We start from the raw sequence: 23322 nt of genomic DNA on the forward strand, positions 1-23322 counted from the left end.
GGATACAGGAAAAAAAAAGGAGAAGGATTAGGAAGAGAAGGAGGAGAGGAAGAAGAGGAAGGAGGAAGAGGGGAAAAAAGTCAAACCACCTGTGTCATTTTTCAGTGTGATAATCTAGGCATTCCAGATGTACATGGGCTGTGTGCTGTGGGAAGTCACTTCAGTCTTGTCTGACTCTTCGAGACCCCATGGACTATAGCCCACCAGGTTCCTCTGACCACAGGATTCCTCAGGCAAGAATACTGGAGTGGGTTGCCATGCCCTCCTCCAGGGGATCTTCCCAACCCAGGGATGGAATTCAGATCTCCTAAGTCTCCTGCATGGGCAGACGGGTTCTTTACCACTGGCATCTCCAGACGTATATGCACAAATACTAGTGCCTTCTAGTTTGGTAGGAAGTGTTGATGTGGTGGGTAAAGACAGCTCAGACATGATACAGATCTGAGTGGGAGAGTGATTCTACCCAGACAGTCACAGACCGACTTACAATGTGACCTCAGGAAACACAAGAAAACCTGTACATCCAAACAGTTTGATTTCATTAACTATACCAAGCATGAGGCCAAACCAGACATAGATGTCACCCTGCAACCAGTCTCACCACAAGGAATAAGCCCACTTACCCCGAGGCTTGCTCCACCACCAGGTCAGGCATTCCTGGCGGTGTTCCCGCCTGCTGTGACAACACCATATCTGGGTCCAGAATAAAAATCTCATCTTGAGAAATCTCCATTACAAAGTGCAAATGTTCCTAAGGAAGGAAAAGAAATCTGCCAGATGACTTATAGGATGCTCAAATCCATCATTTAAAGAATAACTCAACAAAGCTATTTGGTCCTGAGGAATACTGAAATTTTATGACATAGCAAATGACCACAGCTTATGATATTTTCAGAGGGCTGACCAGTGGCATTCCTCCCTGAAGGAACATGGTAGCAAAAGGCTGAGGAAGGGGAGAGTTGAATCCTTGGTTTGGGCCTCTTTAACCAGGATCCTGTCAGGTATAAGCAGAGATGGCCTTGCCTCTTTTTCCCAAATACTATCTAAGTATTGACACCCTGCATGCAACTTGGTCCAGCATGTGCATACAATGACCTGGACTTACACCCTCAGTATCCAGTCAAAGCTAAGTGGCATGGCTAATAACTGATTTTATCAATGGATTCCATCCTATACCTTCTTTTACATGAGAATTTGGACAGTGTGTGTCCAAATTCCACTTGCCCTCATTGGGCATAAGCATTTTATTTTCTCACCACCAAACTCTGGAAAGTGGTGAATTGAAACTAAGTAGCCTACAGATACATTTGAGGTTGCAAATTTGCCAATCAGAAATGAAGTTAAAAAGGCATAAAATGTGGCAAGGAAGCAGTAAAACAGCAGTGTGAATGAAAACTTGGAGTGCAGGCTGGTGACAACGTCGACAAGCCTACTTATCTTCTGGACTCATTTTCAAGGTCAAACCATATCACCTTGAGGTCACAAATCACAAACATGTGAGGACAAGTAACAAGCTCATGGCTGAGACTATGAGTATCATTCCAGAACTGTATACATTTCAGTGTTTTTGTTGGGGGGAAAATGTGTAATATTAGTATAGTTACTTGGGAATTTTTCACTTTCACAAATACGTTCAAGAAATCTTACCTGAGATCTGTCTATTCGATAAAAGCGATCAGCAGAAGTAGCTAGGGGGGAATAAAAAGTATATGGCATTCAGAGAGTCCTGTGTTATGGCACCAAATTTACAAGCTTCATTCCCACCATGACACTCCAGTCTTGCTGGATGACTGGCCAGTCCCTAAGTCTACTTAGAAAAATTCAGGACTTCATGCCTCTGTGGCTGCTGTTCCACTAAAGCCCTTCCCCAGGACTTCCTTGCCTGAAGGTTCAGTGGTTAAGACTCTGAGTTTCCAATGCAGCGGACACAGGTTCAATCTCTGGTTGGAGAACTAGGATCCCACATGACCCGTGGCTCAACCAATAAAATAAAAAAAGGGCCCTCCCCATTACACATGACTATTTAAGTCATTTAACTCATAAGCTTGGGATTAAAATTATACACACTACTAAATGTAAAATATAGACATTCAATAACAACCTACTGTATAGCACAGGGAACTATACTCAATATCTTGCAGTAACCTATGATGGAAAAGAATCTGAAAAAGGACATACATATATCTGAGATATATACATATAAATGTGTGTATATGTGTATATATGTGTGTGTATATATATCTGAACCACCTGAAACTAACACAAGATTGTGAATCAAATATATTTCAATAAAAACTTAAAAAAAGAATCATGTCCTAAGAACCAACTTGAATGCCACCTCTCCTGTGAACCCTTCCTCAGCCCCTTCCTCCCTGCCCCAGATAGAATCAGTTGCTCCCACTTCCATGTACATTTGTAATCTGTTTACACTTCTTATAAAACTCTCCTCACTGAGAACTCTCAGACCAAGATATCTGCCTCTTTAAAGACTTGTTTCATTTCTTCTTTTATGTCTCAAGATATGGGCACAGAACCCTCAACAGAGCTGAAACTCGATATGTATTTATCAAGTAAACAAAGCTAGAAAAAAAATCTGTAGGTTGCCTGATTTCTGAGGAAACAATTCTCATTTTAGAAAAAAAAGAGCTTGAATTTGCAGAGTTAGGGACCACTTCTGGTATTAAAGGAATCATTTCAGTTTAAAACTGAGTCCCTGAGCCATGTCTGAAGAAAGCTAAAACAAAAAAAATAAGATTATTTAAGCATTCCTATAAAGGATTGGGCTGTGTGTGTAGTTTGAAGGGAAAAAATACTTAATGATAAACTCTGGGCTTCTAGAAATCAATCTGATTATTCCTAATATTGAAAAGAATTATGTTCCTCCTCATTTAAATCTAACAGAGTCCAAATATTATAAATAGATTTTCTACAAAGTACATAGTACTAGAGGGAAAAACTCAAAATGCAAATAATAGTTCAAAAATCATACATATTTAACAAGTAGCTTCTCTCCAAATGAAATAAGCTAAGAAGCAAGATAATCGTGGTTCTTACCCTCTAAAACCAAGAGTGGGGAATACCTGCCTGAGAAGGACTTAACCTACTTTGTTCTTTTAACTATGACTGCAATCTTGAAGCATTTTAAACACAGCTATTTCTAGAGTAAATGTAGTATCTAGGTTAACGCCATTAACCACACTTAGAATTTTATCTAAGACTATATACAAAATAGACTACATACAGAATAATTTATATACATTCCCATAATTTTCTTAAATATAAGTTGTTCCTCTGCAGATTCAGGAAAAACAAATGACTATGTTTCTCATCATGAGGGAATAAAGGACCTGGAGGGAAAGCAGTGCCAAATATCTTCAGCGGCAGCCGACAAGCCATTAATGAAAACCGATGTCATAATGTGTGGGGATGAGATTCGACACAGATATGGGTGCTCATCTTCATAAAACGTTCACACCCTCACACAGCCCATCATTCTCTTGTCCACATTTATAATCTTTCAGATGTACACAGAGCTAAACAAAAGAGAGGCATACAGGGAAAGCCCAACGTCCGCAGAGATGAGAGATACTGGGTAGCAGACCCACTGGGAGTATCTAAGCAGAAATGTACTGTAAAATGGGTAACTGCACAGAAAAGTGGGATTAGACAGCCTTTAGGGGGATGGATGGAAAATGGACTCATTAACCACATTAACCAACCAGAAAATGACCGACCTACTATGTATGCAACATGTCATGCTCAGCAGAGCAGATGTGAATGCAACTGAAAATGCCCACCCTTTCACAAAAATGTGTAACTCATTCTGAGATGATGGCTTACTGAAAATAATATGGAAGTTCCAAATATGCAAACAGCATGCAAATTAGTACCTATTCCCCCTGCTGATGAAATCCATCTACCAGCCTGAATTGAAGACCAGGCACTCAACTCGTTTTTGGAAAAGGGGGCACAGGAAGGGATGTGTTAGCTTGAGCAATTTAATGCTGAGAAGTTTGGCCAGAGTTAACTGACTTGCTTTGAGGGAGATAGCTTCAGAAAAGTGTGTTGCAATATCAGAAAGTCCACATTGTTTGAGATGCAAGTACCAATCACGTGGAGGGTTCCTGAACAATCTTTCGGAAAACTGGAGTCCACTCAAGCCATCAATGCTTTGCCCTAAGGCTTCCCGAACCCCCACCCCTCCGAAAATACAGAAACACTCACCATCTAGAAAGCACCACCGTGGGGAGAGTCTCTGAGCTGAGAGCGCCCTAGGGAAGGAGGTTTCGTGGTCCTGGAAAGACACACACACATCCTCATGGCTCCATTTGAATAAGCTGAGAGCTGTTCCTTACTCCACATTCTGCCCCATCACCTGTTTCTAAAAGTGAGCATCCTTTCCTACTCAAAGCGTTGGTGAGAGATCGAAGCAAAGTTTTCACTGGAAACACCCACAGGGGCTCTGCTTGGAAATGATTTATTTCGCATAACAACTCTCGCATACAATTTTCAGGAGGTTTTCTATTTTTCCATTAAGCATTCATAAATTCTATAACTTGGGACATGTACTTCCTTTGGGAACTCTCTTTCTTCCCCTTTATGAAGCTGAGGACCTAGTGGCAGCTGGCTGTCATTTGCATTTCAGTTCTCCACACAGGTATAAAAATGTCCCTTACTAAAAGACTCCCTGCCACTCACAATTTTTTAAAACATAAAATGCTAATTTATAAGAGGATTTGGGGTGTTCTGGACTGGACTCAGTGAAACTGAGATAACTGACAGAAACGGTATAGATTAGGAGGGAGGGCAGGTCTCTGTGGGAAGACTCTGGGACTTTGACCTTTATTAGCAATCTGAGATGTTGGACTAGAAGGAGCATCCTTGGAGTGAGGCTGGCTGTGCATGACCTTGTGTGTACAGAGGGGGACGGGAAAGGATATGGGAGAAACAAAGAAGAGGTTAAGAAGAGAGCGAATCAGAGTTTATGCGCTGACTTCTTTGGAGGTTGAACTTGTCCCACATGGTCCTGGGGCAAAGCTTCTACTTCAATCAGTGAATCTTAAAGCATGAACCCTGGGCCAGCAGCATCAGCTTGCGAGGTTGTTAGGAACACAAATTTCCGGGTGCCACCCCAGATCTACAGACACCCTGGGGTGACACACATCAATCACTGAGGTGAGTCTGATGTATGCCAAAGTTTTAGAACCACTAGCCTAAAGTAACAGGGACTAAAATTGCCCATTATTAGGAATCTTGGGTAGATGGAGTTTTTACATGAGTTGATTCTGCAAATTAAATAATGAATAGAGGAAAATCTGATCTCACTCAGGACTGGTAGCAAAATTCCCATGTAGAGATGTAGAAGTGATATAGCATGGATATAGAGATAAATATAGACTTCTTTCTTGAACTGGCTTTTGGGCTACATGAAATCTTGACATGTACCTATTTATATGAGAATTGTGTTTAACATTTTGGGAATTATACTTTGACACAAGTGATATCTTATTTAAAGAAACTTACGATTCTTAATGCATTTTTATAAAACAACTAAAGCTACCAGTGATCATACTAAGTAAGAGGAAGACAAATATAATACGATGTCACTTCTATGTGTAATGTTTAAAAATTGATATAAATGAACTTATTTACAAAACAAAAATAGACTCGCAGATTAAGAGAACAAACTTACGGTTACCAGGGGTAAAGGGTAGCGGGAGGATAGACTGGTAATTTGGGATTGACATGTACACACTGCTATATTAAAATAAAATGCCTTTCCATGAAAAAAAAAAAAAAGAGAGAAATACCTTAAGAACCTTAACATCAAAGACAAATGTATACTGGGATGGATTAAAAGTGGACCAGAAGTTAAGAGGAACAGATTGTCAAAAAGGAAATCATAATAACCCAAAGCCAAGATCTGTCCATTTCTTCACATTCTTGATGGATCCAAACAAATGAGGACCACAGAGGGGATGCAGGTCTTCCGTACTCACATAACTTTTTCAGTTTGTCTATCTGCACCCTCAATTCTCCTAACCAAAAAAGAGGACTAGAAGTGGTAGTGATGTTAGTATGGAGATAATAAAAAACTTGCTGTGACTTTGCCTTAACCAACTCTCATTGCTAACACATTGCGGGTATTATATCAGGCAGACTGTGTCCTCACACAGGACTTGGCACACAGGTAGAGTGGGTGACCCTGGCATTAAGAATCCTGCATTCAGGGTCAGCAGGAGCGTGAACAGCAATGCAGTGCAGGCCAGGAGTCAGACTTGAGCAGGAAACGAGGGAAGTAAGGAAACAAATCGCCCCACCAGGAGGTCAAGGACTGGCCCCCAGGATTTCACGAGGTCATGGAGCCATCGCACAAGGATCCACTCTGACAGACCTGGCAGCATCCTTGCCACCAAACAGTGACAGCCGGAAGAATGGCCAGACATGTTTGCTTTGTGAACGCCACACGTTAAAGTCGGTATAAAAAGACAATTTCTGATGGAGCCACAAAAGCGCAAAAGCAAGCCCCTTTCCACACTGATTGTAGACACTTCAGAAATGTGATCGTCTGAACGCAGCTACATTTCTGAAGACAGTCACATAATCCCCTGAGCGGTGCCACTAACCACCATGTCAACAGCCTTCAGACTAGTTTAGGGCTTCTTGTCTTCTCTGTCCTCTCAAATAGCATAATCAAATCAATGATTCATCAAAGAGATAAGATACTTGACTTGCTCATTTTGTGATCTGTTATTTTTCTTCATAGAAATAGTAGGACTTAGATGAATGCGACCGTCATTGCTCTACAGTGTGGGCAGACTGATATAACCCTGGATGTAATTATGCTTTCTATCTCTTAAAACTGCATGCTCTTTAAATGAGTAATATTAACAAATACTGCTAATTCCCCAAACTCCTGATATGTGAATTTTCTCTTTTGATATATTCTAATGGAAAATCTGTTCTCATGCTAAAAACAGAGCATGCACAAAAGCAAACCTGACATTCCTCAGATATATATTTTTGAAAGTCAACTGGCATGAATTATATGTAATTGATAAGGAAATTACCTTAACCACTATCGGGCAAACACACACCAAACTTACTCAATTACTCACTGCTGATTCACACATAATTTCATGATTGTGCAGCCCCATTAAATACTCCAGTAGGTTATCCAATTAAGCAATATTCACCTAGCATTTAACTACACCTGTACTGAGAATGAAATTCTTTTTCTTTCATAAAATTTAGGGAAGATATAAGCAGAAACAAAATAGAAGTCCCTTTGAATTGGGAATTTCTGCTTCATTTAATAATGTCTAGTCAATGATTACTACTTTTAAATTTCTCTTATGTATCCACTCAAATTTCTTCTTTGCTGGTCTTGACATTTCCTGCATCTAACCCATCTACACATTCATTTTTCCCTCTCTTTCCATCACCAGGCCATATAGCAATATCTCTTATCAAATCTACTCCTTTACTACCCATGATTCTTGCAGAAGAAATGTACAGAAATGGGATACCCATTTGCAAAGCCAGCTTTGAAAGATGATGAAATAGTGATGGTGTGGTAGAAGACGGAAATGAGAGATATTCCAAAATTTTCAAGAGCCCTTTTCTGGCTAGAATGTCTTCCATTAACAACAACAACAACAACAATTCTGTGTGTGTATGTATATGTGTGTGTGTGTGTGTGTGTGAGACAGAGAGAGCTGTCTTGCTTTCACTTGTAATAGCAAACAGAATCTGGCCCCAGGCAAGTCTTACTTTAATTCCCCATTTGAGCCATTTCTGACAGTTTTGATCTAGCACCCAAAAAACAACATTCTTCAAATTCTTTACCTAACTCCTGTCCTTGTCTAAGATAAATTAATTCCCAGGAGGACTCCCATGAACTGGTTTCAACTCCTCCATTCAGACACTTCTAGACTCCAAACCACAAATTAAGGAGGGAGAAACTTCAGAGACAGGAGGGAGATGAGTAAGGGTAGCCAGTAGCAGAAAAGGAATGAGTCAAATATTTGTTGACACATGCTGTTTGCCCAGGACTAGACAGAGCTCCGATGGACTACAGAACAAACCTATCCTCTAGGAGAAGATTAGGCATGTAAAAAAAAGAGATCAGAGGATGAACAAATGGCTATAGAGTCAGATTTGACCAAGAGTGTTTTCTTATGAGGTCTTCCCTGGTGGCTCAGAGGCTCTAAAGGATGAAAGAACTTTTTGAAATTATTACATCTATAGTGAAATATTCCAACTATTCTGGAGTTATTCTAACTAAATTGATTCTTAAAGAGAAGGAATCACCAGATCCATTTTCACCTATTATTGAGTCCTATTGTATTTATTAGGACTTCTCAGGTGGCGCTAAAGAACCTGCCTGCCAATGCAGGAGACATAAGAGATGTGAGTTTGATTCCTGAGTCAGGAAGATTCACTGGAGGAGGGCATGGCAACCCAGTCCAGTGTTCTTGCTTGGAGATTCCCATGGACAGAGGAGCCTGGCAGGCCATAGTCTGTGGGGTCACAAAGTGTCAGACACGACTAAAGTGACTGAGCACACACACACACACGTTGTATTTATTAAAACCTCAAATTATTAGCTCATAATAGTTTGAAAACACACTTCTGTGTGCCAACTTCACCCATACATATGGTGAAACCCTGAGTGTCTACAAAACCCCTAACTGTCCCTGGTTCCATTGGGCCAGCGTATCCATGGATAGCTCTTTCTACTCTCCTTTACCTCTTGGTCTCTTGCTGTTCCTCTTTCCCTCTCTTTCCACTTTCTTCATCTAGCACTGTCATTGGCCTTGTCCCCACATGTCCTGAGAGCCATCAGAATGACTCAGGGCTTCTCACACCCTCACAACTGACATTTGGGGATGGATAATTCTGTGGCAGGGAACTGCCCTGTGTATTGTGACATGTTTAGCAGCTTCCTCGACCTCTACTCAGTAGATTCTGGTACTTCCATGTCCCCTAGTCATGACACACAAAAATATTCAAATTGCCCAACTGTCCTATCAGTTCAGTTGCTCAGTCATGTCCAATTCTTTGCGACCCCATGGACTTTAGCATGCCAGGCTTCCCTGTCCATTAACAACTCCCAGAGCTTGTTCAAACTCATGTCCATAGTGTTGGTGATGCCATCTCATCCTCTGTCATCCCCTTTTCCTGCCTTCAATCTTTCCCAGCATCAGGGTCTTTTCAAATGAATCAGTTCTCCCCATCAGTAGGCCAAAGTATTGGAGCTTCAGCTTCAACATCAGTCCTTCCAATGAATATTCAGAACTGATTTCTTTTATGATTGACTGGTTTGATCTCCTTGCAGTCCAAGGGACTCTCAAGAGTCTTCTCCAACACCACAATTCAAAAGCACCAGTTCTTCCATGCTCAGCTTTCTTTATGGTACAACTCTTATATCCATACATGACTCCTGGAAAAACCATAGCTTCGACTAGACAGACCTTTGTTGGCAAAGTAATGTCTCTGCTTTTTAATATGCTGTCTGGGTTGGTCATAACTATTCTTCCAAGGAGCAACCATCTTTTAATCTCATGTCCCATATGAGGGACAAATCTCCCTCAGCTGACAATCACTAGGATGTTTGAATCTGCCTCTATTCCTTAGTAACCTTACAACTTGGAGTTTAAAAGAGATATAATGAAGTCCAGGGAGGGAGCAGAGAAGAAATCACTTCACAGTAGGAGGCCTCAAGATGAATCTTATTAAATAGGTAGACAAAGTTCAATTTGCCTATGAATTCTAGCTTATCTGCCAAGCTCAGGAATACCTGAATCTACTAGCACAATGCATTTTGTTTATCAAGTTATAACTTTACCAGTTACAGGTTACGTGAGCTGCATTAGGATTGGTGGGGGGTGGGCTTTGTGTTTAGACCTCAGAGATGATACAGGCAGGAATTTTCAGCAGGCTACAAATATCCAATATATTCTTGTATAACTTGTAAGGCCTTGTCAAGTTAATACAAGGTGTCATTTTGAGGCTTAGGGCTTTGTTGGCATTTCAGTATGAATTTGGGAAGGGAAGAAACCAAAGCACTACATTGCTTCAATGGCTAGGAACTGCCATCCGGCTCATTAATAAGGTGTCTCGGGAACTTCACACCTTTCCAAAGCCTGGTTTTTCTCTTGAGTTTTTTTCTAGGCTTAGGAAACAGTCAGCTAAAATCCCAGCTGCAAGTTAGTGAGCCTACAGGAATTTTGCAAGTTTTCAAACTTACTGATGTTTATTCATTCCATGCAAGTTAATTCTTAAGTACATTTACTTCCATCTCATACATAAGAAAAGTCATTAGAAAGCATTTCAGGCTTTTTGTTGTTCACCTTACAGGTCTTTCTCCTAATCACTCGCTAATCTCAGACCAGAGATGCTGATATTACCAGTTTCTGCTTTAGGAAACAAAAGATCTAGTATTAAATTTCCTGCCAGTTGGTTTGGTCACTTTCTGGATAAAACAAATGGTACCTCTAGCCCATGTATTTTATACGCACAGGAATATATTGGAATCAATCTATGTCATCTCAGCCTCCCCTTAGCATTTGACTTATTTCATCACTTCTGCCTTTTTTGAAATACGTTTCAGTTCTGGCTTTCCTGATACCATCTTCTCCTTGATTTCCAGCTATCCAGCCACTCATCTGTCTCCATGACTCTTACTGACTGATTGTTCTCTTAACCTTGTGTTCTTCTTGACCACTCACTAGACACATATGACATTGAGCTCTTTTCTTTATGAAAACTCTCCCTAAGTGATGTCTAGCCTGATAGGTTCAATGAAGTAGCATTCCTTTGCTGCTGCTGCTTTTGCTAACAACTCTCAAATTTCTGTGTTGAGGAATGAATTTTTCAATGAGCTTTGAAAGCCATACATCCAATTTTCTACTCATCAAAACCTCTTGCATCTAATAGGCAGATCAAAATCATTGCAGCTAAAAGAGAACTCTTTATTCACCCTCCCTCCAACTCATTCCTAGTCCTGTCTGTCTGTGCTTGTAAATCTCAGCCAAATGAGAATGTTTTTATATCCCCCTACTCCTTGTCTTAACCAGCTTTCCGATGCTCTGCTTAGGCAATTTCCTTACCACCTTCTCCCTACTCTCCAGCCATGTTAGTTCAAACATCATTTCCCCTCAGTTAAACTACCTATTTAATGAGCAGATTCTGGGCGTCCCTAGACAACCTTACTCCAGCCTTCTCTTAATACCCAAATGGCTCCTGATTTTTATAACTCTTCAAGGAAGTATGTGGTGCAAAGTAACACCCTGACACTCATCTTTGATCGTTGAATTGGTCATCCTATCTGGTCAGTGCACAAACTTTTGGAAGTGACATTTATAATGCAGAAGTTTTGACACCAGGGTTTGACCTGACTGCAAACAAACAACAAAAACAGGAAGATTTTGACACAGATAAGTACCATTAATCCTTCTGTAGGTTATTATGAACAAATAATCAATAAAATAAATGTTCTTATCACATTTTAGAGTCTCAACCATCCCCTGCTATCTGCAGACTTGTAGAAACACGGCATAAAGAAAACACAGTACAAAATATCCATATATCAAAACTCTCATGCCAAAATGACTACATTGAATAAGTCAGGATAATAAATAAATGCATCATAAAACTAATTAGAGGAAATGTTTGGGATGCTTTGATAAAGCTGCAAAGGTTTAAAATACCATGTGTAACAATCAAAAATTCTAAAAAAAGACTTGAAATCTATGGCTAGCAGTGCCAATCCTTAAAGGGTAGAAATCAACTCGTCTTTAAAAACACTTAAAAAATAAAATGATATCTAGGTAGTGACTCTAGGTAGATATGCAAATAATGGATACAAAAAAGGTTGTGCTCTATCTACAAAATACAGTGAAATTTGCCTTCTAAGGGTTGGCATTAAAAAAAAAAAAAAAACAGTCCCAGAAGTAGAATTTATTTTCTCATAGTAAACACATCTAGGTGAATTTTTGTCCTTTCTATTGGAGCCAGATGGAGGGCAGGATTCTGGGATAGTGGGGTACTTTCTCTGAGAAATAAACAGACAAAGAAATAAGAACACCAGGGCCACTTCTGTCATCCAGCCTCAGGATAATTAGGCTGCTTTGACTGAGGGCACAGCTATTGACCTCCTGGGGAAGAAAGTTACCTGGAGGCTACAAAGCACAGGGGTCTTTAAATTGTTTTTGCAAAATGACATTTAACCAGCAGTTTCAGGGGTAGTATAATAGACACCAAAACCCAGAATGAGATGCTACCAGGAATTGCGATTTAGACATTTTAAGTGCTTCTCCCACATGGAAGTATATAGGGTCTAGGAGATTTATTTGGAAGGTGTCACTGGCATGCTGTGTCTTCCACACACCCCTCCCAGCTGGCAAGGGTACCGGGCTTCTCAGGGATAAGGGCTTTTGTGGGACAACTGCGAGCTACTTTGCATGCACCCCTTACAATTTGGTGTGATGCTGTGCACTGGTGTCTGAATCACGCCTGGGAAACCTAACGGGAAGAGGATGGCTTGCAGAGGCCTGTGCTACACAGCAGAGATGGGAAAGTGAGGGAGAGACTGCCCTCCCAGGGAATGTTGGGGCAAAGGCAGCTGAGTGCTCTCCCATGGACTGGAGGTGGGTTACTAGAGAGAGGCAGGCTGGGTTTACTAGATTCTGTCTATGAAACCAGGATGGGACAATCAGATTGCATTTTGGAAAGCTGGTTTGATGGTTGCAGAAGCCCATAATTTACTCTCTTGTTTGTAAACGAGAAACCCAACTCCTGGTTGCTCCTGCCAGCCATCTTGGATCAGGAAAACATCTTGTCCAGGGGTGAAATTTCACAGAAAAGAGAACAGAGCAGAAAAACCAACAGAAAAATGGAGTTTCAACCGTGGTCAAATGGTACACAAAATTCACCCTGGATCTGAACTTTGTGGTGAGGTAAAGCAAAAGACTCCCCGTCAAGCTAGTTTGAGTTGCACTTTCTAGTATTTGTCACTAAAAGCGCTTCATTTTATAATCCCTAAAAGATCTGGGAAGACAGCCACAGCTCAAATTTGTGCTAGACTAGAATTGTCCATTTTTCAGGAAAATGCACAAGAATCAAAATGCCAGCTTCAACTTGGCTCTTGGAGTGAATTCTACCCCTCAAGGAAGATGTGGAATCTAATTCAAATGAGACATTAATTGAAAAACGGACTTCTTTTGGCCAGAAGGTAAGAAACAAGGAGAGTCAATTATATGTTACCTGGTAATGAACTCTCTGGGAGCCAGAAGAAACTGACTGCAAGTCCTAATGAGAAAATGGAAAAAAGAAAACAAAACATACCCACATATCTTAAGATTATTTTGAACAAGCTGCTTCCACGACTCCATCAACTAAATGCCCAATTTTATATTATTAAACCCATCTGGAAAACATCTTACTCTCCCCAATCCCTCAAGGTTAAACAATGAAGATAATGCCAAAAATAATAAAAGCACACTAAGTTGGACTGAGAGAAGAAAGGCCATTTAGCTACTGAAACTTAGAAATCCTAAACAGTGTTTAGAGGTGAGTGGTATAATTTCAAGGATAGAGAAGACCCAAAGTAAAAGACAGGTGATTTTGTTGTAATTAATGGGGGTCATATTTAACTTGCACCTGGACTTTTGGCTTGTGAAATAAGCTGCTTAGGTCCCTTTAGGCGCTTAGGAAGAATTTATTTACCTAAGACCAAAAACATACTGTCATGATAATTGTGTTTATACCAGTAAGTTGCTTGGCAAACAAGATTCCATAGACTCAAAAGAAAATCGCTGACCATCTCTGCATGATCACGAAGTGCAAATTAACAGGACTGAAATTAATGAGGTTTTACTGGAAGATTCTGAGAGCCAGGCTCCCTGTATAAAGTTTTATAACTAAGTCATTGCCACTGTCCTGTCCTGTAGGCTTCCTTGTTAATGAGCATAGTGATTCTATTTACAGATGTCAGCAATCCTGAGTACCTTTGTCTTCACACCTGCTTCCCACAGGCTTTATCAACTTACTGTCTAAGCCCAAGTTTAAAACTCTACCTCTTTATCTGTGCTTGCTCTTTACTTAAAAAAAAAATCCTACTTTTAGTTGAATATTTGTGCAATGAGCCCAACCGTTAAGCTAATTTTCAATAAAGTCAATTCACCAGTCAAATATTTTGCTATTGTGGGATCTTAAGTTACCCGAGTATTTTATATCAAAAAAGGTTTGTTATCAATTATGATTTTTTTATTACAGGTTTTTTTGAGGGAGGATCTACAATAAAAGAATATTATTTTGGAAAAAAAAAAACAACCATCTACTATATGTTCTGGGATTGATTTGGACCTGAGTCATATGCTAAGAAGTTTACCAACTTTAACATGCTCCAGTTATCTTTGGTAAATGTAGCCAAATTAAGCCACAAATATTAAACCCTGTTGACTTTTCTTCTCTCACCCTTATTAACAGTCATAAATCGGCATCTATCTCAAAATATTCTGCATTCCCAATTCCAACTCTATCTGAAACAATGCTGAAGAGAAAAATCAGTAATTAGTACATTACTTTATGCCTTCTACCTGAGTTTATATCCACCAAAAGAAACAGAATCTAATGTTCAAAGCTAAATCTTTTGCAGCCCCAAAGCTGCAAAATTTGAAGGGATTTTAAACACTATACATCTTCTTTATTTGTGATATTTACTTATGTATAATGTGTTGTCTGGAAGAGAGTTGCTCATCTTGGGGTATTTATCAAAATCACCCAATAGCTTTAAAAATAAAAATGTCTTGACCACATCCCCAGAAGTGATTCTAATGTGCATCTTTCACCAAGAAACAAAGATGAAGAAGTGGCTATTTGTGTGTGTGTGTGTGTGTGTGTGTGTGTGTGTGTGTGTGTGTGGTGTGTTTTGCCATTTTCCGGATAAGATACTGAATACTCGCCCTTGAAGTTCTGCAAAAACAACCCATGACCACTGTAGTGAATCTGGGTCCCTGGGGTTTGCAGGTGCAGTTCAAGGGAATGTCACATATGAGACTCCCCTTTCTCTTTCTCAGTGGTAAGACCGGGCTGAGAAAAAAATAATAGATTATTCCTTTGTATTCTGACACAAATTCTTTTGAGATAGAGATTTTTCTTTCCTGTAGAAGTTACATTAAAAAAATAAACCTAGTTGTCTCTGACTGAAGTTTGTACTAGACACAAAGCATTAAGTAACCACAAATCTCTGTTTCCCTTTATTATTTATCATACCCCTTGAAATTCTGTAGAGCTCAAAAAACACAGGTGAGCTGTCTGGCAAGACAAGGACTTCCAAGCAATAGTTATGGATCACACTGGAGCAACATCGTGCTGTTGCTAATCCCATCAACCCTTTCCCATTCCAACCACCTGAGGCAGAGAAACAGTGGGGTGGGGAGGGAGAGGATGCAGTGTATGCTTAAAAGATGAGAAAGACAAGGCCACCATTTTCCCATTTCTCCCCAAATGCCTCATTGTAGAAGTAAATAAAGATGGCTGGTAATTGTAGGCAAAAATGGAAAACTGAGCAGCATAAATAATTGGCTCAAGAAACTCACCTCCTGCAGGCGATCTATGTACATACGGCAAGTCTCCAAATCACAGTCTCCACGCACAACTAGAATGCCCAGTGGGATGGCTGTGGGCAAAGGAAAGAGAAAGTCCAAAATAACATATTTGATTTTTCTATTTTGGCATAAATGCATTTTTTACGGTTGAAAAAGACCTCTCATAAACAATACTGCTTTCTTGGATATCTCACTCTCTCCCGGCACCTCTCCTATGAGCTCAGTCTCTTTACTTATGCAGTTTTCATATTTTTTCCTTGCATGATCCATGTTGCCCCTTGCCACCTGGCCAGCCTTCATTGCACTTTGTCTCAGTGGCCCTGAGGTGAAATATAATGTCATGGAAACTGCAGACTGACAGGGCCAGAGGCTGTTCACAGCCAGCTGCTAATTTATGCAAAAATTTGCAAAAGCCAAGGTACCAGGAAGGAATTAAAAAATCATGATTCTGGACATTTACCCCTTTCCCTCTTAAATGCATGGGATTTAATCTTTCTGTCACTTATTAGTTCCCTAATAAGAGACTCAAGCTACTCAAGGTACTGTTGCTACCTGGTAGCCAATACCAGAACTAAACAGGCAAGAAATACTTAAAAAAAAAAAATGCTTCTAGAAGGTTCACAGCTATAAAATCCAATTGATTTTAAAGATGGTCAGTGTAAATGTGGTAGCAGCAGAGCTTCAGAAATCAATGAGGAGAAGCTGTTAGGGGCTTTAAATATCTTTTCTAGGTGGTAGTAAATGTCACAGGATGACTTTAGTAGATAGAAACTCCTACTTTAGATATAGCCATAGGATTGTCTGAAATAATGAAAGTAGTCTCCTTCCCAAAACTTCAAAAAAAAATGTATGTGTACATTTCTGGTTTTATAAGTATAGTTATATTATTAAACCCATGATTTAAAAAACATTTCAAAATCTTGAATCAACCAACTAGAGATTAACAAGGAGATGACAGGACAGTGGTGTCCACTAAAGATTTTTAAAAACCTTTCACTCATTGAATTTTTAAAGCCTCATCATTGATAAGTAGGTCTGAAAATGCAAAGTGCTAAGACTTTAAAAATGAACCATACAGACAATAAAATACATTTAAACTCATGGGAAAATCTTGAACTCACAAAGTTGTAGAGAAGATACACATATGAAAAATAAGATATGGAACACAGGCTATGGTAAATGCATGAACTTAAGTCACTTGAAGACTAGGCGACAGGGACTAATTCTTGCCTGGAGGGTAGGTTTTAGGCTCTCTGAAGGATATGGAGCCCCATTGGTCTTTTAGAGAAGCAAGAGTGGTCTAGAGAAAAAGAAATAGAATTTGTTTCTCAACATTACCCCTAGATTGGCTCCTTAGGAAGATCAATACCACTGTCTCATACCTCTAGGTTCCCAAAGTGCTACACAATTAAACTAGAAGACATCCATCACCCTGTAGAGCTATGTAAGCCTATGAATCAGTACGGACTCTCTCACCACAGGAATAAGACTTATTTCCTTTACAACCCCAATATCTGGTAGATATGTAATAAAACTTTGTTTTTTTCATACAAAGGTGTGGAGGGAGGAGGAAGACAAGCTTAGAGCCTGTGCAAGTGTGAAAGAGAAAGTGTGTCTTTAAGAACTAAGTCTATACAGGATAGACAAAAAAGGGATTCAGAAGTGAGAGTAGGCAGTGTGCATTAGGTTGGAGCTTGCCTTTGTCTATTCTTCCAGAAGCTAAGCAGGAGAATGGTAAGCAAGTACGTGAGGAAGCATGCAACTGTCATATGTTTGGGGGAACAATAATCTGGGAAAATACTTTTTCCTCTCTCTCTCTCTTTTTTTTTTGTATATAGCTAGAAATTTCCAAAAAAAGTCTTCAGTATGGCAATCATGCATATTTGAAAGGAATGAAAGGGAAATTCAATAAAGAGATTCCTAAAAGTAGTGACTGACGTAATTATCCTCAACTAGACTACTCAATAGGTTCAAATAAGGTGATCTAGTTAAGTAAGAGAAGAATAAGGATTTCTAATCTTTGATGAATGAGGAGGAAAACCTAGAATTTTGGCCTAGAAAGTAAATCACAGATTGTGGGAACAGAATACAACTATACTTATCATGAGAGTCCATATCTGAATCTTGTTTAATGAAATTTTCTCTTAATTTCAAACATGCAAATGCAGAGACATAAAATTCCATTAACATTTACCTATTTACTTAAATGAGGAGGCATCTTATATGGGAATGCAGGAATTTGGTCAACACCTCGGATCTCCTTCTTAATACCAATGCTTGGAGTTAGTCTGGTCGTTAATTCAATATACTTGGTAGAAGATACTTTAAAGTACACTTAAAGATTGGACATTCTAGACCCAAAATAATGAATGTCTAGGAAAAAGTTTGCAAAGATGTGTCATTCATTTCTACTGAGTATAAAATCAGGAACTTTGCTGATTCCTCAAGAAGCTAATTAAGAGAAATTTGATTGATATTAGCTATTCAATTAGGATTAAAAAAAGGAAAAAGGCATCCTATATCACAATTTCATAGTACGATTACTGGCATTTGTTGTCAAATTTATCCTATGAAAGTACTACTGTGCACTAGAAAGAATTTATGGTCATTCTCTCTTGGATTCATAGCCCAGTGCTCTGGTCTTACAAATGACTCATGTTAGCTGTTTTGTCTTGAAACTTAATTCCTTTGATCCTTTGATCTTAGACAGCATATTAAAAAGCAGAGACATAACTTTGCCAACAAAGCTCTGTCTAGTCAAAGCTGTGGTTTTTCCAGTGGTCATGTATGGATGTGAGAGTTGAACTATAAAGAAAGCTGAGTGCTGAAGAATTGATGCTTTTGAACTGTGGTGTTGGAGAAGACTCTTGAGAGTCCCTTAGACTGCAAGGAGATCCAACCAGTCCATCCTAAAGAAAATCAGTCCTGAATATTCATTGGAAGGACTGATGCTGAAGCTGAAACTCCAATACTTTGGCCACCACATGTGAAGAACTGACTCATTTCAAAGACTCTGATGCTGGGAAAGACTGAAGGAGGAGAAGGGGATGACAGAAGATGAGATGGTTGGATGACATCACTGACTCGATGGACATGAGTTTGAGTAATCTTGGGAAGCCTGGTGTCCATGGAGTCACAAAGAGTCAGACATGACTGAGCGACTGAACTGAACTGAACTTGATCCTTGGATTGAAGGCTATAGGATTTAGAATAGGTATCTTCTAGGATTGGGGGAAGATTAAATGCAATACTATATTCAAAAATAATATCCAGAACATCAACATTAGTTCTTCTTCACTCCCTTTACTAACTTTTGAGCCTCTTGAGCTAGAAAATTGGATAAACCAAAAATCTATTTTTCAATGTATCGTGCCACAAGGATTAGCTGGTAGTAGTTCTGTAAGTTATATTCTGCTGATTTAAAACTAACTTTTACTCTTTGATGGAAAAGATAACTGTAGTACAAAAATACTGTAATCTGACACTTCTGTTTGAGGCTTTAAATGGTGAAGAGAAACCAGAAACTTGTGTAAAATTACCACCTTCCTTTTACACTGCTGACAACCAATTGGCCAAACCTCAGTGAAGCTTCCTTCATTTAATTGGGAGCAGTGAGAATACTTCTCACCCAAGCATTAGCATTACTATTCCTGATCTTGATGATTCATCTTATTTTAGTGTTAGAGATTTTATTTGACTGCAATAAGCATCAGCCAATACTCAACCTACATAATGGAACTTTTATTGCAGGGCTCAAATGGAATTTACAAGTTCTAACTAAGCAATAAAGAACAAGCTGGTTTCTATGTTAAGAAGGCAGATTTAACACATACTTACTTCTCTTGTGCCAGAAACACTACTAAATTACAGCACATGCATTTTAAAAAAGATATAAACCAACAAAGAGAGAGAGTGAGGAGAAAATGGCAATGGATAAAGCACATGGAAAACTCATAACTGACTCAAAGGCCCTAGACAGTCTAATTCTAAACTATACGTGGGGGTGGATAAGAACCAACACAATTTATACTGTAAAACCGTCAGAAGATGCGCTACCCAGAAACATCATTTGCAGTTAAAATAAGAATCACTGGATATTAAATCACTAGATTCTACCACCTACTCTTGGTTAGGTGTAGTTACTTTATAGAAAATGGGGATTAACTAATCATCTACAGAATGCAGAGATACCCAACTTGTTCCTCTCACTAGACTTTCCAGAAAGCTGGCAGCCAGACCACACATTCTTAGAAAGAGATCTGAAGAGTCTTCTCTGGGGAATCCTCAGAGAGTTAAGAGAGAATATTCCCTCCATGAAATATAAATATGATTATATTAAAAGATTATATGAAGAAGAAAATGGGTCATTATTCAGAGAACAAATAGGTCCTTGAAACTTGATAGAATGGAGTTTAATAGAAGGGTTAGAAGATGAAGTTAAAGAAATCTTTACAAAAGAAGAGCAGAAATAAAAGGAGGCATAAGAAAAGGTAAGGAAAATAAGACTGACCCAGTGGTCCAACTTTCCAATGACAGGAGTTTCAAAAATCAGAAATAGAAGTAATTATCAGAAACAAACAAAAAATCAAGACTATTTCTTAGAACTGAAGAACAGCAGTTTCCAACTTGAACTGCCCAACAAGCACAATAACTAAAGGACAACAGGAAGACATTTTACTTTGAAATTTAAGAATATTGGGAACAAAGAGAGGGGTTTACAAATTTCCAAAGAGGAAAAATTAGATGGCAAAGAAAATGGGGATTAGACAGTTTTAAACTTCTCAAAGGCAACTGCACAGTCACAGAAGCAAAGAAGCAATGGGTTCAGAATTCTATGACTTTTACACATAATTCAAAACACCAAACAAGTTCAAGGACTGAATAAAGGACATACCCTCCACTAAAAAGTTACTGCAGAACTTGCACCAACAAAAGTTGAATTTGGAACAAGAATGAGGAATGCATGGGATATAATGGGGAATCTAACAAAGAAAAAAAAAAAAACCTTCCAAGGAGATGGGGCTAGAAGATTCTAGGGTGACAGATATATTGGAGCACAGTGACTTAATAGGCCGAGATGTAGAGAGCTGTCATCACCAAGTCTCACCATCACAGGAGAGTTATTTTTCAACCTAAGGACAGAATGTCTAAATGAGTCTGAGCCAGTTTTCTAACAAGCACCCCAAGATTTACTCTGCCTTAACCTGTTCTTGAGAGCAACAGTTAGGTCTTGGTGAAGGAGAAAAATTCAAAGAAGTCCATCCCTTATAACGACAGTTCCACATGATAGCTAGAACCCACCCTAACACCTTACCAAATGCTTTCCAGAATGAGATCATGACCTTGCCCACTAAACCTCACAGAATGGGTGCACAGGTACTCTTGGGGAAGCTGAAAAGTGTTAGTTGCTCAATTGTGTCCAACTCTTTGTGATCCCATGGATTATGGCTCCTCTGTCCATGAATTTCTCCAGGCAAGAATACTGGAGTGGGTAGCCATTCCTTTCTCCAGGGGATCTCCCAGATATCGAACCCAGGTCTCTTGCACTATTACCATCCGAGCCACCAGGGTAACTGAAGCCAGACACTATTCCTGAGATTCTTTCCTGATCTTGACAGCCTTCATCTAAAAGTGAAAGCATCATCACTTCCTTGCTCAGGGAGGTTTAAGATTGCTACTTGATTTTTCAAAACTGCTGTATCTGAATGAGGGATGCATATATTGATGGTAAATACATACGTATGAAGAAAATGGCAAATAGAGAAGTCAGCATACTGGGATTATCTTGGTAGAAGAGGGATAAGATGAGGTATTTGTTCTGCTTATTAATCTTAGTGGGAGGTACATGAATGCCCATTTATTATTAATCTTTAAGTCTATGCATTATATACACATACATATGTGTGTGTATATATACATATATGTATACGGGTATAGGTGTATATACATGTATATATATATGTATATGAACATTTATGAACAGAACAAGTATGTGTATGTGTGTTTATGTATATTTCTGTATACAGTATCTCAGAAGTGAAAATAAGAAATACAACCTATCTGTGGCAATTGATTTTACTGATAGTGGTGCCAAAGTTCACTGTATATTCTCTGCAATGTTTTCTGTGAATTAAAAAAAAATTCTGTATTAGTATCAAATAGGAAAAAGTAGAGAAGTCATCAAAAGCCCCCAAATGAAACCTACTGTTGCAATCCATCTCTAGTAATGGACACCAGGCACACTGAGCAGTCATGACTTCATGGCTCATCATGGCATGTGTATTTGTTTGTGGGTGTGTTTATATAATAAGCAGCAGGATTACCTTGCTGCGTTATCTGGGCCTCAGAAGTCTTTAGAGAAGCCGTGTCCAACAGACCTGTCTGTATGTCCAATACAGGAGCCACGAGCCACATATCAAACTAAGTCCTTGAAATGTGGCTTGCGTGACTGAGAAACTGAATTTTTATCTTATGCAATTAAAGTTTAAATAAACATATGTGGCTAATGAGCATTATGGTTTGTTCTCTGTGGAACCAAAAAGATGAATGTCCTTAGTACCAGATGTAATATATGTCAAAACCATCCATGTGTTAATCATTCCAACCAATACAATATTGTAAAGTTAAAATAAAATAAAATAAAAAAAAGAAAGAAAAAAAAAAAGAAAAAAAAAATCCAGCAAACAAAACTTCTTTGGTCTTTGCCCCTGCCTAGCTGGATCCAGTGTGCTTCCTAATTTCTAGCAGTAGTATTCCTTGGTTGACTGAGGACAAATTTATTTCCCTTACTCTATATCCTACCTTTCTTAAACAACTTCTCTGACTCTCCTTCTACCAAAATATACTTTCAGATCCTTCTTGGCACTTTAGTATAAATGAATAACAATTAACTAAAGGGTTAATCCTTTAAGAACCATCTGAGTTGTAACATGTTTGAAACCTAAGCTAACACTATTGTCATAAACTGAATGATTGTGGCCCCCAAATTCACATGTTGAGGTCCTAACCCTGATATGATGGTAACTGGAAATGTGCCTTCTTTGGGAAGTAATTAGAGTTAGATGGGGTCATGAAAGTGGGGCCTTCATGATGGGATTAGTGCCCTTGGAAGAAGAGATGCCACAGAGCACTCGCATGCTCGCTCTCTCCCACTTTGGGAACACAGCATGAACCCAGCAGTCTACAAGCCGGGAGGAGTGCTCTTACCAGAAAACAAATCGGCCAAATCAACCAAGTCCTTGATCATAGACTTTCCAGCCTCCGGGACTGAGAGAAAATAGATCTCCATTGTTTAAGTCACCAGGCTAATATTTTGTTACAGCAACCCAAGCAGACTAAGACAATGATAAAACTATGACAAATACAGGTACAGAAATAGGGAAGATTGTCGAGTTGACTGGTGATTCTCAGCCCTGAGAAAATTATACTACCAAGTACCTCTCTATAGCTAAAACACAAGCACTACCCTGGCTTCCTTCTCAGGCTTCACCATGGCCCCCATTAACCTCCTTTCCCTATCTCTGCTTGTTTAAATGCCTCATAATCCAGAAGGTGATTAAATTAATTGGTTGAGAAATCCATTATATATTTCATATCACATGCTCTCAATTTTCTGTCTGAAATAAAATGCCAACAGTTCATGATAATTAATTTTGTCTTCTACAGTTGAAGTTAGGACTACCTGAAGTCATTATGCAAATTTATGTCA

General features: G+C 39.1%; 1 protein-coding gene across 2 annotated transcripts in view; it reads right to left on the reverse strand.

Annotated features, from left to right (window-relative positions):
• DGKI (diacylglycerol kinase iota) overlaps positions 1-23322 on the reverse strand; it is a 515206-nt gene that overhangs the window by 85948 nt on the left and 405936 nt on the right. For both annotated transcript variants that reach the window (XM_061414831.1, XM_061414832.1), the window contains exons 22-26: positions 15606-15685; positions 13270-13314; positions 4225-4294; positions 1648-1688; positions 624-751 (exon numbers count right to left, since the gene is read on the reverse strand). In XM_061414831.1, the coding sequence (XP_061270815.1) occupies positions 624-751; positions 1648-1688; positions 4225-4294; positions 13270-13314; positions 15606-15685 (364 nt within the window). The remainder of the gene's footprint in view (positions 1-623; positions 752-1647; positions 1689-4224; positions 4295-13269; positions 13315-15605; positions 15686-23322) is intronic.

The sequence above is a fragment of the Bos javanicus genome, chromosome 4 (genome assembly GCF_032452875.1).
Source record: "Bos javanicus breed banteng chromosome 4, ARS-OSU_banteng_1.0, whole genome shotgun sequence".
Classification (NCBI taxonomy): domain Eukaryota; kingdom Metazoa; phylum Chordata; class Mammalia; order Artiodactyla; family Bovidae; genus Bos; species Bos javanicus.